At 38.9% G+C, this 16,892-nt stretch overlaps 1 protein-coding gene across 1 annotated transcript; it reads right to left on the bottom strand.

The window, feature by feature from the left end:
- Positions 1 to 10,245: 10,245 nt before the first annotated feature.
- Positions 10,246 to 10,484, bottom strand: LOC127206421 (small vasohibin-binding protein-like). Its single transcript, XM_051165712.1, is given in 3 exon segments — positions 10,246 to 10,357; positions 10,359 to 10,382; positions 10,384 to 10,484. Coding segments are annotated over 3 exon segments (237 nt in total).
- Positions 10,485 to 16,892: the final 6,408 nt, after the last annotated feature.

Raw genomic sequence — 16,892 nt, 5'->3', positions numbered from 1 at the left:
GTAGATTTCTAGGACCCTCTGGATCCTTTTATTTTGCTGTTCTCCCATGCGTCTCTCATTTAGAGTCCCAATAGGATGCCTTCCCCTCTGTCCCAGTTTCCTGGTAAGTGAAGGCTTTCGTAGGACATGCCCCTTGGGCTAGTATGCAGATATAAGTGAGTATATACCATTTGATTCTTTCTGCTTCTGGGTTAACTCACTCATTATGATCATTTCTAGCTCAATCCATTTATCCACAAATTTCGGGAATTCCTTGTTTTTAATAGCTGAGTAGTATTTGCTCAACCATGTTCATAGCAGCCTTATTCATAATAGCCAGAACATGGAAACAGCCTAAGTGTCCCTCAGTAGAAGAGTGGATAAAGAAACTGTGGTACATATACACTATGGAATACTGCTCACATCTTGTTTAAGTGTAGGTGTAGTTCTGATGAACCTAATCCTTTAACTTCCTGTTTGAACAATGACAACAAGAAGCTGATGATGAAAACCAAAATCGCTGAGACATTCTACAAGAGGTTCTACTAGCACCGTATCTTTCACCATCCGCAGTCATCCCAAAGTACATATCTTGCTTTCTAGGAACCAAGAATAAGAAGCACTATATAAATGTACCATTTGAGTCTGTGTATTAATGGCATTTCATGAACATGGGCCTTCTGTGAGGATGGACTTGTGACACTGCATTATAATTATTGTTTTTCTCTCAAAACTTAACTAATTCAGGGTCCAAGTACAAGAGTTACCATTATTAATGGCATGGTTCTAGAAGGAGCCATTTCAAATGCCATTGACACATGAATTAATATTTCTTCCTCTTTCATAATTACTTAATTTTTACCAATTAAGAGCATGACATGAACATATGGTAGCTCCCCAGCTGCTAATTTCTTCTTCTCAATTAGTTACTGCTATTAATATACTTGATGGTGACAGTGTTTGGCTAAATTAAACTAATTAGTAACAGTCTACTGGGAGAAAGCTGTCCTGCATTACATGCGGATTCTGCAGCTGCTGACTCCCCAAGATAGTCAGGCTTGGGTAGAATATTTGGGGACGCTATAAACATTTTGATGAACTGTATCTGAAAGTTCCTTTCTCTTCTTTTGTTTTTTTTTTCTTTTATTAAGCATAGATTCCTTCTCATACAATATAATCTGAATACAGTTTCCTCTCCCCTCTACTGCTCCCAGTTCCTGTCCACTTGTTCTCCCATCTGGATCTTCTCACTTTCTGTCTCTCATTGGAATAGAACAGACTCCTAGAAGATAGCAAAGAACATAACAAAATAAAATATAGTAAGATAGAACAAGAATTATCCTGTGGAATTTGGATAAGACAAGGCAATAGAAAAATAAAAGAGCCCAAAGAGAAGGCACAAGAGTCAGAGATCCACTTGTACACACATCCAGGAGTCCCATAAAAGTACTAAACTGAAAGCTATAGTATATATGCAGAAGACCTGGTACAGACATGTGCAGGCCCTGTGCTCACTGCTTCAGTCTTTATGAGTTCATATGAGCTCTGATCAGTTGTTTTTGAGGGCCTTGTTCTCCTCGTGTCCTCTGTCCCATCTGTCTTGCCCAATCCTTCTGTCTCCTCTTCAGTGGGATTTCCCTCAACTCTGAGGGGTGAGATTTGATAGAGACATCCCATTAGAACTGTGTGTTCCAAGGTCTCTCTTTCTGCATAATGTCTATCTGTGAGTCTCTATATTTCCCAACTGCTACCGGAGGAAAGTTCTCTGATAAGGGCTGAATAAGTGGTAGGTATGAGTTCTGTCTCATGGAATGGGCCTTCAGTAAAGTCACATACCAGTTGGTTACTCCCACAGACTTTGTGTTACCATTGTCCTAGCATAATTTTCAGGCAGGACATATTGTAGATCAATGGTTTTGTGGTTGGGTTGGTGTTTACATTTTTCTTTTGGTAGTCTGCAGAGTACCTTCCCACACCATAGACACTAGAAAGTAGGACTGGAAGTTTTACATAGGTACCGGCTGGACCTTCCCATATGCAATGAATTGTGTGAATGTTGTCTTCAGCAATGGGGTCTTGCTGTCAGTTTGTAGAGGGCAACCTATTGTCTTGGCAACAGCCTGACTTGTTTGGGGATTTCCATGGGACACTTTTGGCCAACAACTCAATTGGGTGAAACCCGGTCCCAGCACAGGAAGCTTCATTTGCTGATGAGAGATGGCCAATTGAGGTTCTGTCCTTGGTAACATGAGGTGTCACTTGTGTTATTAGCTTTAGCCATTCTGATGGGTATAATATGGGATTTCAAAGTAATTTTCCTTTCCATTTTTTAACAGCTAAGGATATTGAACATTTCTTTAAGTGTTTCTCAGCCATTTGCATTTCCTCTATTGAGATCACTCTGTACTTCATTTTTAAATTGGGTTATATGGGGTGTTTTTTTGTATAAAATTTCTTGAAATGTTTCTACCTTTTGGGTATTAGCCATCCATCAATGTAGAGTGAGTAAAAATCTTTTCCCATTCTGTAAGCTGCTGCTTTGTTCAAATAACAGTGTCCTTTGCTATTCCAAAGTGCTTCAATTTTATGAGGTCCCATTTAATAATTATTGATTTTCACATGTATTACAGGTGTTGTGCTCAGAAAGACTATGATAAACACCATGGCCAAAACCAACTTGGGTGTTTTTTTTTTTTTTTTATGAAAGTTTTTTTCATTCTCATACCTTTTTAAATTTATTTATTCACTTTATATCCCAGTCTTAGCCCCTTCCCTCTTCTCCTCCCAGTCCCACCCTCCCACTCTCTTCCCCCTACCCCCCTACCCACTCCTCAGAAAAGGGAAGCCTCCAACAAAGACACCCCAGTACATCAAGTCATACCAGGACTGAGTGCATCCTCTTCCACTGTGGCTGAGCAAGGCAACCCCTCCAGGAGGAAGGAATCAAAAATCAGGCAACTGAGTCCATGTCAGAGACATCCCAGGCTCCCCTTACTGGAGGACCTACATGAAGACCAAGCTGCCTATAGGCTAAATGAGTGTAGGAGGGCTAGGTCCAGTCCCTGTGTGGTCCTTGGTTGGTGCTTTGCTCTCAAAGCCTCCCTGTGCTTAGGTTATGTGGGGCGCCTCTGTTAAGGTCAAAGTCTGGCATTTCTGGATAACCTCTGAGCTCTGTACAGGATGATGGGCTCCGTTTCTCAGCTTTGTTCCCTCTCTACCTGATAGGGAACCCCAGGCCCTCTAAAGAGCATCACATAGCCCTCAAGGAGATTACAAGCCCAAACATTTCCCAAAAAAGAATTCCTTGATTGTGCACTGGGGCACACTAATGAGATATCTTTGTGCCTTGGCTTTTAACCAATGACCTTTGATCATATCTGGAGATTCTTTCCCAATCCATAGGATAATTAAGTACTGCTTTCCTCCTCTTATGACAAAGCTGTGTTGTTACATGTGGATGAAGTATTTCTGGCATCCCTAGTCCCAGCAAATCAAACACATTCGCCCTGAAAATCCTTCTCACTGCCCAAGGTTTATAAGTCCCTGTTTCACATGAAATCATCTTTTCACTACCACAGTCTGAGATTCATCATTTATTATGGAGAAGGAAGGGCTTCCCTCTTCCTGGAAGAATTCACCTCTGGGAGCACAGGGCTCGGCTGCTGGTCAGGCAGCCATGCACAGCTGGCCGCTGCCATTTATGAGCATGCCAGTGTGCATCGCTACCGCCATCGTTTTCTAGGGCCACTCACCTTACTGCAATGGCTGTCTGTGTGAGCTTGTGACTGGCTGTTCTCAAAGCAGCCATTTTGTCCACTTGCTCATGAAGCAGCCACTGACTTGCCCAAGATTGCCTATGCACTCATTGCCACCTGGCTTGGGTTTCAGAGCCCTGAGCTCCTTTGACCCTGCACTTTACCATTTTCTTCCTGGAGCATGCACTTCCAATTTGCTGCTCAACACTGCCTGAGCTTCCCAGGAGAGTAGTCTACAAAGCCCAGGCTCCCACTGGATGCAGAACAGCAAGGTTAGTTGACTCTGTTGGTCTTCTTGTGGAGCTCCTGTCCCCTCTGGGTCCCTCTGTTCTTTCCTCTACCTTTTTATAAGACCCCCTGTGCTCCACCCAAGGTTTGGCTGTGAGTCTCAGCATCTGTTTCCATCTGCTTAGGGGTAGAGTGTCTCAGAGGACAACTATGCGAGGCTGCTGTCTGCAAGTATACAGAGAGGTTAATTTTATCTAAAGTCAGGCCAGGAACTCAAGACAGAGACCTTGAGGCAGGAAATGAAGCACAGGCCTTGGAGGAATGTTGTTTACTGCCTTGCTTTCCCTGGCTTGCTCTGGTACCCTTTCTGTACAACTGAGGACCAACTGCCCACAGGGCTTTAAGTCTTCTACATCAACTATCAATCAAGAAAAGGCCCCACAGATCTGTTCAGAAGCAATCTGGTTGTAGGCAATCTCTCAGTTGAAATTCCTTCTTGCATCTAACTTGCATCAGGCCTATAAAAAGTAGTCATAAAAAAATTAAGCACAGACGTTGGTTCTGATTATACAGTATAGTGATGAAAACTTGCATTCTGTATTCATTTCTGCTAATGTTTTATTAATTTTCATTTATTAATTAGAGAATTCTACTCTAATTCAGCAAGGAAGTCCTAATCACATCTCTCATATTTTCCTCATCCTCACTGTTTTTTTTTTCAGAGCAAATGTTACTTCTAATTTCTGATGACTAGAAGGATTTCCAGGCTCTATCATTGTAAGAGCCAATGCTCTTCCCATGGAGCTGATTTACAAAATTGAAAAATGTAACCTGAAACAAAATAGAAAAACAGGAAAGGTAAATCAATCAATTAAAGGAAGACAAAACAAAACCTACAACCCAACTGAAGGCTTTTATCTCTTAAAAACCTACTTTATTTGGGGCTCTTTAATGCCTCTACCTACCTTCCAACCCACTCCCCTAGATAAGAGAGAAAGGAGGTTAATAGGGACAGAGGAAGTAGACCTTCTTAGACTTAGTTCCTTGGAGGGAAATTCTACTCTTTGTCATTAGGATTTCAATAGCAAACACAGCAACAAGAACAAGCAGCAGCAGAAGCAACTGCAGACACAGCAGCCTCTTCAAAGTCTACTCTGGAGCATCCCTCTCTAGTTGCTCTTGAAGCAGAGTGATGACCAGCCAACTGGTCAAACTAAATCAGCCAACCTAAACAAACAAAATGCCAAACCACAAGAGTCAGACAAGTTGGCTCTTTTATTTGTTTTTTGTTTGCTTCTTTGTTTTTTTTTTTCGAGGCGGAGTATTTTCTGTGTAGCCTTGGCTGTCCTGGACTCACTTTGTAGACCAGGCTGGCCTTGAACTCACAGAGATCTACCTGCCTCCACCTCCCTGAATGCTGGGATTGCAGGCATGTGCTACCACTTCTGGTGCAAGTTGGTTCTTAAAAGGAGAATCTGTCAATATGGATAAAGATCCTATGTTACAGTACTCTGTTCCCTTCCTCCCCATTCTGTGTGACTACTGAATAGGCTTTCTTACGAGATGCTTTTCTGGAACCCAAGGCTGTCTATGGAACACAGTTTTACTCAGTTCTCAGGTATAACATTAAAATGTCATTGAAGGCGTAATTCTCTCAGTATTGAAGGTGATTTTTTTATCTGCTGACTAACTTTCATTATTGCTAGCTGGGTCAGAATCTATCAGCAAAGAGGGGTCTAACAAGCATCTGTTCCATATTAAACACATATGTCCACATACAAATTAATGCAAATATTAATATTGATGAGTAAGTATAATATATATGGCCAATGCAGTGTGAACGAAAAACAAAATGTGATTGATTCATGTAAGAGGATACCATTTAGAAATAACAGTGTGGGAATGTCTGATGGATACACTGTGAAGAAATCTTCAAGAGTTCATGCTAACTGAAGAAAATTAAACAAAATTCTGAGTGTTCTAAAGAAGATAAAACCATAAAATTCCTCAAACTGTCAAAAGCTATGCCCATGAAGTTGCATCAACGCGACTGCCTAATGTGATCTGAACAAGAGCAACGGTGGTAGACACACTACAACAGACGTGGGAAAGCCCACGGGGCCTCAACCCTGTACAAAAACTACAGACAATTCGGGGATACTGAGGCTGAGAGAAACAGTCTTCTCTATGGAAGCACACACTGATTGGCCATTCAATACCAAAGGTTGGCCCCCAAAACATATACACAAGCATTATACAGGCTTAGTAGGTAATGTTTATGTATTTAGGAATATATATATATATATATACATATATCCTTATGGCAACAATTAGTAAAAAAATGCCAGGAATTTGAAAGAGAGCAAGGGCTATACGGGAGGAAATGGAAGGAGGAAATGATATAATCATATTATTACCTCAACAAAGAAAAGAAGTAATAAAAAAGTAGATTATAGTCATCTGGAGAAACATTGTGAAGGGTTAGAGGAATACTTTCAGTGATGAAAGTGTTCACAAGATCATAATTGAATACTCATATGCATTTGTTAAAACTCTTTCAGCTGTGAATTTAAAGTTGCTGATTTCATTGTATATAAATAATAAAACTATGAAGTTAATAATAACATTTGAAATATGCTAATATAACTGAATATAAATAATGCAAAAGACAGTTTCCTGTCTTAGGAAACTACTGACAAAGAGTGGAGAAAATGTATAATAAAATGTATATATCAAAATAGCCAGGTAATTCAAATAACTGAACATGGGCTCAACACTATGAAAATAGTCAGATTAGGCACTGGTATTTTGTTTCCAATATCTTATTGTTGAATTGCTCATAACATTACTTTAAAAACCATGTAAATTTAAAATAGTCTTTGTTAATGAGACTCAAGTGAATTTAAATGCATGTTTGAATGTTGATGATACTTTAGACTAATGAGGAGCCCAGGTTTGGCTTCATTTGTAGGAGGTAGGAGCAATATGCCAAATGTAACATTTTGTGTTGAAATACAGCTGTATCTTAGGAATGCTGAGAGTTCAGTTTTAGACTCCATCGGTAAAGCAAATGCACAGGGTATAAGTCACAACTTTTATTTTCCATAAAAGTCATGCTTACACTGCACTAAAGCCAATACAGCAGTCAATGGCACTGTAACTGAAAACAGTATACACTTTAATTTAAAATACTTCACTGCTAAAAACGCTGTCCATCTCTGGACCTTCAGCAACTCTTAAGAACACTTTCACTACTGGAAGGTTTTGCCATGAGTTTGCTCGATGCTGACTGACAGGATGGGTGTTACTGAAGGTTGGGGTGCCTATAGCAGTTTCCTAAAGTAAGAAAATGATTGAATGGTTTTCTTTCATGAATATTTCTCTGTAGCAGGCTGATGCTGTCTGGTTGCATTAATCCAGAGTGGGGCCTTTCAACAGTGCTGTCAAAGCTTTCTGATGCCTTATCAGTTCAGCATATCTTATACTTTTAAGCATTTATTGTCATTTCACCAATGTCAGCAACATCTTCCCTGAACCCAGTTCTATATCTCTATATCTCTATCTATCTATCTATCTATCTATCTATCTATCTATCTATTATCTATCTATCTATATATCTATCTATACATCTATATATAAACCCTTAGTCACAGTCATAGGGGAGAGGAGTAAGGAAAAAATGGGAGGGAGGGAGGAATGGGAAGATACAAGGGATGGGATAGCAATTGAGATGTAACATGAATAAATTAATAAAATATATTTAAAAAACAATATAAAGCAAACAAATAAAGAGAAAAACGCCTTTGTCTGTTTACAAGAAGCAGCTTCTCATTTGTTCTGTTTTTAATCATGACTCCAACAGTTAAGTCACCTCGCCATGCCCTGGGCAGGTTTCCTGGCCCTTTACCACTTCCCACAGCATCTCTGTACTCGGCTTCCATCAATGACTGCTGTTCACGTAGCTACTCTGACCTCCCTGCATGCGTGTTCTCACTGTCATCTAGACTCCTGAGTCATCTCAGAAGGATGCACTTATCTTGCTCATACTCATCATGGGAAATATCTCTCTGTGACAAATATTATTTCAGAAAATATTTATCTTTAGTAGCGTGACTCAAAAATTACAGCTACTACCTGATCCCTGAGCTGTGGAAAGGCTGTAACCTGTGTTGTAATCCACGAAGATAACAACGATCTCACTGTACACTTCCATAAAATAACTTAAGTTAACAGAGATATTGCCAACGAAAGGTAGTATTTTGTAAAGAAATTGTTTCTTCTTAGCAGCCATTGCAGCAGTAAGCATAAAAAATTTAGTAGATTCAGTTGCAAAACCTTTGTACCCTCATCACCCGTGCTCTGTGGAGAGTAGATTTAGGATAGTTCTCAAGGGCCGCAGGGATTCCTGGAAATGAAGCTTGACTTCAATTTAAACTTATCAACTCTGTAGGCTCCTAACAGAGCGTGTTTGCACTTTGAAGCCATCTGAAGGTTATAAAAACCCTAGCTGACTTCCTGTTCTAGTAGAAGACTATCTCATCTTCATTAAAATGGTATTGTTTAGTGTCACTATCTTCATTGGTACTCTTAGTTAGATTCTCTAGATAACTTACTACAAAATGAAACAAAAAAGGTAAAATTAATGTATTTGCAAAAGTTAGTAACTGAGACATGTTGATAAGTGAATAATTGAAAGCTGATTATTAAAAATTCTCCTGACAAAAATTTTAATAACAATAACAATATAAAACAAAGCTAGAACAGGCTACATAATTTCATGACAATCAATCTAAATCTAATACCCAAGGAGAAAATTTCAACCATTTTTTTTTTTATGGATCTTGGCATCTTGAGCAACAAGTACAAATATTCTACTATTCCATAAGTTTATTCAACTTCAAAAGAGTGGTCTTGCAGCTTCTGAAATTTATCACTAACTTCTTTGTATGGAATTTAATTTTGCTTTGCTCTATATTTTATATTTAAATTTCATTATTCTGGTGTTTAGATCGCACACTCATTTATTTAAAAAAATTTATCTTTGACTACCTTTTAGTCAAGTGCAGTATTCTTTAATTTAAAATATAATTAATGTTGGGGCAAAGAAAACATTGAGTTTATTAGAGTTACATAATTCAATAAAAACATTTGGCACTTAATATATGACATATGAAAGCAACAGTGACTCATTTTAGAGACTTGGGCATGGAATAATTTGTTCATTTATAGAAAAAAATTAACAATATGAGGATGCACATTTTTTCTTTAATTTGGTTATTGTCTTCCTGTTTATATAACTCCAAACCTAATAGATGTTAATGTAGGTTCTCCTCATTTTAAAAAAAGATACAACATTTAGTTAACACTCATTCAATAAATAAAATTGACTGTTTACAAATCTTAATTTCAGATCTTAGTTTTTCTTTTTCTTTTTTATTAAATACATTTTAAATTTTTTACATATACATTTCTATTATTACACATATATCAATAAACTACCTATAGCAAGAAGAACCATGACACAATCAGGAATTATATAAATGTTACATTTTTCGTGTTTTGACTATTTGTATTTGGCAGCCTTGAAGAAAACATCTTTCCTATCTTGGTGCATCTAAAATTCTGAATGTAAATCAATCTCCTTCACATCTTGTCAATATCAACTTATAACATCTATCTAGACCTAAAAACATCTTAACCCCTAAACAACCAAGCTTCATTGTAAAACTAAGCTGCATGGTCTTCAATTCCATCAGAGACTTGAGAAGGAATAAACTTGATTACCTGACTATGCTGCGAGTGCAGGTTAGTAGCTTTCCAAATGAGAAGATGACAGAGACAGTTTGCTACCTGAGCAGCCACCCAAAACTCTAACATTGTAGCATCTTCCTCAGCCTTCTGGTCCAATATATCCGACAGACATATTTGTGAAGCAGGAACTATTGAGGACTTGCTTACACTGTCTTGGCAGAGTTTGGCCTATAGCCTGCATCCAAGTTTGCCTCCCCCCCCCCCCTTTTTGAACATTTTGTATTTTATTATTTTTAGGGAAGAGATCCAGTTTCACAAGAAACAATGATTGTTCTCAAACAATAGAAAAAAAAAGGTCTTAAAAATCTGCTGTCCTAGATGAAAACTCTACCCAGCAAGCACTGGGCCAGTTCTGAGAGGAGAAACCAGTGTGGAAGTTACCTACAGGAAGTTCACTACAGAGTCCTCCACAAGTCCTGCCTACTTCTGTAAGGCTCTAGTGGGTCAGCTCAGCGTAACAGTGGGAACGGGCTCACAGACAAAGGCCCCAGGTCCACTGACTGGGATGCAGGCTGGCCCACTCCACAGGCGGCTGCATCTGCTTACAGAACTTACCGAACTGCTGCAGCACCAGCTCCGTCAGTCCTGAGAGCATAGATCTCTGCTCTTTCTTTGCTTTAGCTTCCACTGGGCAGATTTCTGCTTAGCCTTCTCCACTCTGAAGGCAGGTTCTTTAACTTTGGACTTTTCTTTCCGGGCAGGCGGATTCATGGTTTGGCTTCTGAATGTTTCTTGGTTAGCGCTGACCAGGCCTCAGGCTCCTGCCTCCACCACATTGTAGACCAGTTCCCACGCAGGGTTCGCCCTGGCCTTCCCCTTCCATGGGACTGGAGCACCCAGCCCGCTGGCCTTGGACTGGGCAGGACATGCTGAGGAGGGTGGGGCCCCAAGTTTGCCCTTTTTAAGGCAGAATTCTGTCTATGGCAGAAATGAGGACATTTTGCCCAGTGACTAGTTTGCCACATTTGAAGCCATCTCCATAAGGAGGTTCTTTGATGCTCATCAGACTCGGTGGTGTCTCTCTTTTCCTTTATCTTACATTCTTAAGTTTGAGGATAGGGGTTGAAAAGAAAGAAGGGGAAATATAGAAATATATAGGGCAGACAGAACAAAAAGTATATTTAGTGAATCTACTCCTCAACTTAATGCATCAATTGTCACTCAAAAGGTTATTTTTAATTCACTGGTATAGAATTTTGTATATGGAGGCAAGATGAGTTTATTTCTAGATACAGTGGTATAGAAATCAAATGTAAGATTATTCTTCATAATATATATATATATATATATATATATACTCTAATATGAGGTATTGTACCCATGTAACTCAATTATAATACAAGGTTTACTTCCAGCACTTTGAAAGTGTTATTGCAGGCTGTTTAGGATAAATAAGTTAAACAGATCTTAGTTTTTCATACATACTAAATTTATCTGCTGCCAGCCCAATTCACTTCCACACACGCTGCCTTTGAGACTGCTTTGAAAAACCAGAGTAACTTTCAAGGGCCAGTTGGACCCTTCCTCTCCTTATCACTAAGAGCAGATGTGCGAGACTGTACTGGCACACCTCCGTCTGTGAGCTCCCTGCTTGGTGCGCAGCACTATAGCCTAGCAACACACATCTCACTGGATGCTGCTCTCCTGCCGTGTTGGGATGACAGCATTTCCCAACTGACATCGAATTTGCTTAGTGTCTTTCACACATAATCAGAAATTTTGGTTAGACTAGCATGGAAATTAGTTTGGAAGCCATTACTAAGGCAGCAACACCCCGAACAGTTTAGGAAAAATAAATGAATTTGAAAATCATCAGATAAAAACCACTGTAGCTACTAAGTGTATCCATGGCTCTTTTAAAAACTTCTACCTGTAGAATGCATTCTTGTCTCTATACAAGAATATTCACGTATTTTACTGTATGAACAAATATTTTGGTTGGATACTTTTGTTGAAGATACAGAAAAAATTAGTTTATAAGAGCCTTTATTCAGTGATGCTGATTATTCTCTTAAGTTGTCTGGGCATCTCGCCATGATATATCCCGTTGTGGCAGTAACGGCTAATTAAACCAGTGTTCATTAATTCAATATGTATGAACAATAACATTTTACAGCCTTTTCCATATGACATTTTTATCATGCCATTATATAATAATTCCAATTATTTTGTTTCTTTATATTTTTTATCCTGACAGAAACTGAAGATATTGATTATAGGTACTGAAATTAAAGGATCCGTAAAATAAAATGTCCACAAATACCAAATATCAAAGCTTTTCAACAAATGTCAGCTGCGGGAGATAGCTCCATCAATGAGCTCATGCTTTACAGGCATGAGGACCTGAGCTTGGATGCTAGCATTCAAGCAAAAACGAAAGCTGTATGGCCATGCGTGCCTGTAATTCTAGCAGAGGGAGAAGCATAGGGATGTGTGTGGTGGTGGCGGGGTGGGGGGAGGTAGGTTGCTGGCCTCCAGTTTAGTATGTCTGTAATTGTTGGGGTCCATGCAAGAGGAACAGCAAAACTGCTCTAGAACTCATGGAATGTGGCCCACTGGTTAGTAAACCCACGACGGGTGTGTCTTGGTACAGCATAACCCAGAGAACGACCTTGATCCTCTCAGGTAAGTGCCTTTTCTCTAAACAATATCCCTAGCCCAACAGCAGACATTTATAGCATCTTTCTCTGTCATTTGATGACTTTATACGTAAGCCAGTAAAATATGCATTATTGTATTTTTGCATTGGATTGACACATCTAAAGGAAAGGATCTCTTCCCTTTAGCTGGGCTGCCTTGTCTGGCCTCAATGGGAGTGGATGCTTTAGTCCTGTTGTGATTTGAAGTGACACTTTGGTGCCTATCGGGGGCTCTCCTTCTCAGAGAAGAGGATAGGGGAATGGTGGGAATGTGAGGGTAGGACTAGAAGGATAGAAGGGAGGTGGCTTTGATTGGGCTGAAAGTGATTAAGTAACTTAACTCATGGAAAAAAAAAAAGAATGGTCTCTTCAAGGTTCTTTATTTTTTACTGCCTGATGATGGTGCTGCTGACTTAAGGTATTGGAGTAAGAGCACTCATATTCTCTCTAAGAAAGCTCTTCCTCTGGGGAGCCTACTGTGATGTGACAGAGAGAGTGGAGCAGGGAGGTAGAGCATAGAGACTGGATTAAGTCAGCATCAAGGTTAATGTGTGAAAGAAGTCAGTTGGCAGAGACAGCCTGGAAGCTTGATCCCACATAAATGTTGCACGACCAACCAAAAAATGGAGCACACTCAAATCAGTTTGTAGAGAAAATGTGTAATCCCCAGTTCCTCATCTGGGATTCACATAAAGTGATGAGAAAAGAAGATAGGAACTGGTTAGGTGGGGGCAGGGACCCCAAAACAGCAGTTCCAAGAAGGTCCTTGCTAAAGGTTGGAAATATCAGGAGAGCTCTGTTCCTATTTCTTCATCATCTCCTAAACGAGTGTCTCTGCCTAGACATGAGTATGAGACTAAAACTGAGAGAAGACACCTGAGTACCACATGGTTGGGACAATGGGACCGACCAGCCCATCCCTCTCCCTATACCTTCCTGCTAATTTCAGTTGCCACAAGTTCTTTTTTTAAAGCCTAGAATAGCAGATTAATGGTACCCTGTTTCTTTAGAGTACATCTGAGTCGTGGTTAAAGCAAGATAGGGGAAGCTTTTCTATAGGTGCAAGAAGTTATCTGATGTCACTCTTAGTCTCATTAATAAAATAATTTAACAGTGGACTTAAATGAAATGCTATTAGAGCTTTAAAAGAAAGACCTCCTCCCCCAGTTGCAAGCTGTAAATCTTAGTGGCTGTCTGAAGAAGAATGGAGAGGAGGAAAACGGCTATATCATTCGGGTGACATGAAGGTGGACAGGCAGACACATAATGAGGAGGGGGGGCTTTAGTGTGTGAAAGCCCAAAGTATCAGAAAGGTTATTCTTGGGTTCTGCAGTATCTTTTTTTTTTAATTTTTTTTATTAATTTATTCTTGTTACATCTCAATGTTTATCCCATTCCTTGTATCCTCCCATTCCTCCCCCTAAAGAAAGAGACAGAAAAACAACAGTAAACAACAAAAGGAAAAGCTATGCCATTTTGATTCTGGGTTCAGAAAAGTGAGCAGACACAGTTCTCTATGACTTCTAGGAACTGGGTAGGGATGGGGGTGAGGGAGGCAGGAATTTTGGAAAGGAATGGGGTATCATTAAAATGATAATTACATCTCCCATCCTAAATCACGGCTAATGCAAGCTGCCTTCTTGGCCAGGCGATTGAGCTGCAGAGCTGGACGGTTAAGTCATGCTTGCAAGAGCTACTTTACCCTTTGTACAAGTATTCAGCTTTAAGCTTCAGTTTCTTTAGAACTCTGTGAGGTTATTTTTTAAGTATATATTTGTTCAGTCAGTGTTAACTTGCAACAAATGTTCTCATTCTGCTAAGGTGAAACTCAAAAGCTCTTTCTCCCCACTTAGTCAATTATTTTTCTGCCCAAATTGGTGCTGAAGAGTTATTTTCAGAAATACTAATCAATATTCTCTCAAATACTCAATGTAGCTCCTTCATTGGTTTTGTAGCTTTTGTTTTTCATGCAGTTGCTATGGGGTTGTGCTTGTTTGTCTTAGTAATCCTGGCTCCTTCCTACCTTGAAGTATTCGCGTAGCCCTTTCTCCTGCTGTCATTTCAGTTTATTCTCAAGCTAGGTTTCTTGTTTTTCTATGCGCTCTGTGTTATTGACCATGCTCTGATCATCTCAAAACCCATTTGTAGAGGATCTGCCGAGGCACATCTGCTGGTATCCTAATGGCACTCGGAGTTGAGAACTGCTTTAAAACAATTTTATGGCAGAGAACACACTCACATCCTGCAGCAGGCCTGTGGTTGGCTTCCGTTAGGCTTTTTCTTCTACTGAGGGTGTATTCCTTCAGATTTCTTGCTTAGGGACACAGTGTTTCTTCCTGTGTCCTGTGTCGTCCTGGATTAGGATGTGTCCTCTTTTATCTTGGAAAGGTGTCAGAACCAGAGTCTAAGTTTAATATGTTTACAAATGTTTCTTGGGGAAAAGAAAAATCTTAGGTTGAGTTTTGGTGTCCCTGAGTTCTACTTCCTCTTCAGTTATGCCTTTGATATAGTTTGAATTCATTATCTATCTCAAGCTTTGGGGCAAAGAGTGTTTAAAATGCTCTATCCAGTATATGTAATTCTTGAGCCATAAAAATCTGTTACACCAATCGTGAAACTAATAACAAATAGATTGGAAAAGTATAGTTCTTAGCTGAGAACTGAGTTGAGCTTCTGGGATCCATTTTCTTCAGTCTTCTGAATTATGATTATCATATTTTCTAAAAGGAATAGTCAAATGTTTCATCATTGTTTCATCTGCCTTTTCTCCCCCTACTACACTGTATATTACATAAGATGTATCTATGAACATAAAGAGACCTTGCTCTTGAAATGTCTCTTTTTTTAACTTGTGTTCCTGGTGCTCTGTGTTTGTTATTTGTCTTCCTTTTGTTAGATTACTATTGTACCAGGTTTTTTTTTTTTTTTTTTGGTCTAACACAAATTTAGACATAGCTGGGAAGAGGAAATCTTAACTGAGAAAATGTCTCTATAAGATTGGTCTGTAGGAAAGTCTGTGGGATGTTGTGTTGATTCATGATTGACGTGGGGAGGGCCCATCCCACTGAGGAGAGTGCTGGCTTTATAAGAAAGAAAACCAAGAAGGCTGTTTAGGGAAAGCCAGTAAAAAAGCTCTCCTCTATGCATTCTGCATCAGCTCCTGTCCTGCTGGAGGTCCTGGCTTGGGTTCCCTTCATGATGGGCTGTGATCTTGATACACAAGTCAAATAAACCCTTTCCACCCAGGCTACTTTTGTTCATAGTACTTATCCCAGCATAGAAACCTAACCAGGACAATTATTAATCTGTAGTATTTTAATATATATTTGATAAAGATTTCATAATTTTTGTTAAAACTTGCTTAGCTGTGTCATGTACTAAATCTTTTGAAATTTCAGAAATAACTTTGGGAAGCTATTTGAATTAAGTTCTCTACTTATTAGAGTAAGTGCACATCTGAGGATGTATATATGTACATACATATATGTATGTATTGTATAGGTGGCATATACACACATGGATGAGCATGTAGAGACCAGAGGGCAAGATGGTACATGCTTTCTTCTGTTGCTCTCCACTTCTTTGCCTTAACACAGGATTCCATACTGAACCAGAAGCCATTAAAGGTAGGCTTGATGGCCATGGGGCTATCAGGATTGGTTTGTTTCTGCCCCAAATCCTAGGGTCACAGGCACATGTATCCATGTCTGGCTGTTTTGTGAAAGCTATAGATTCAATTCTGATCCTCAAGCTCAGACAGCAAGCACTCTTACCCACTGAGAGCACTTCTTGGCCCCTAAAGTAGGACTTTTACATTAGGGAAAAAAATTGTAATGTTGAGTTCCAAATAGTGTGTGTGTGTGTGTGTGTGTGTGTGTGTGTGTGTGTGTTGTATCTAGCTTTCTTTTAGCCAGGTTTTACATAGTCATTGTCCAGTATATCATAGTTTATAATAATAATAATAATAATAATAATAATAATAATAATAATAATAATAATAATAATAATAATAATAAATGAATTATTATATACTATGGGGAAAATGTCAAGTCTTTGGGTTATATATTCAAAGATATGAATTTTCATGTGTATAAAATAATATGAAGTTGCAGATCATTTATGATAGGCAAAACTTTGGTAGATCATCCTTATTTTCCAGTAATAAATGACACTCTGCATGAGCTTAAAAAAAAAAACTTTAGCTGCTTTGTATTTTACTAGCATTTGAAATCTTCTGTCTTTACTGTTGTAATTTTGCTGGTGAGTGGATAATGGTCCGTGTTTTAATTTATATTTGTCTGGTTTCTAATATGAGTGAAACTTCTAATGAAGAAATTTATAAACTGACAGTAGAAATTTTGATGTTTTCTTTATTAATTATTCAAACATCATAAAACACTTGTTTGACATGTATGTATATATGCATATATAGTTAGACATATATATATATATATACACACATATATACACACACACGTAT

This window comes from Acomys russatus, chromosome 23 (genome assembly GCF_903995435.1).
Source record: "Acomys russatus chromosome 23, mAcoRus1.1, whole genome shotgun sequence".
Classification (NCBI taxonomy): Eukaryota; Metazoa; Chordata; class Mammalia; order Rodentia; family Muridae; genus Acomys; species Acomys russatus.
This window is presented reverse-complemented; position numbering and strand designations above follow the sequence as displayed.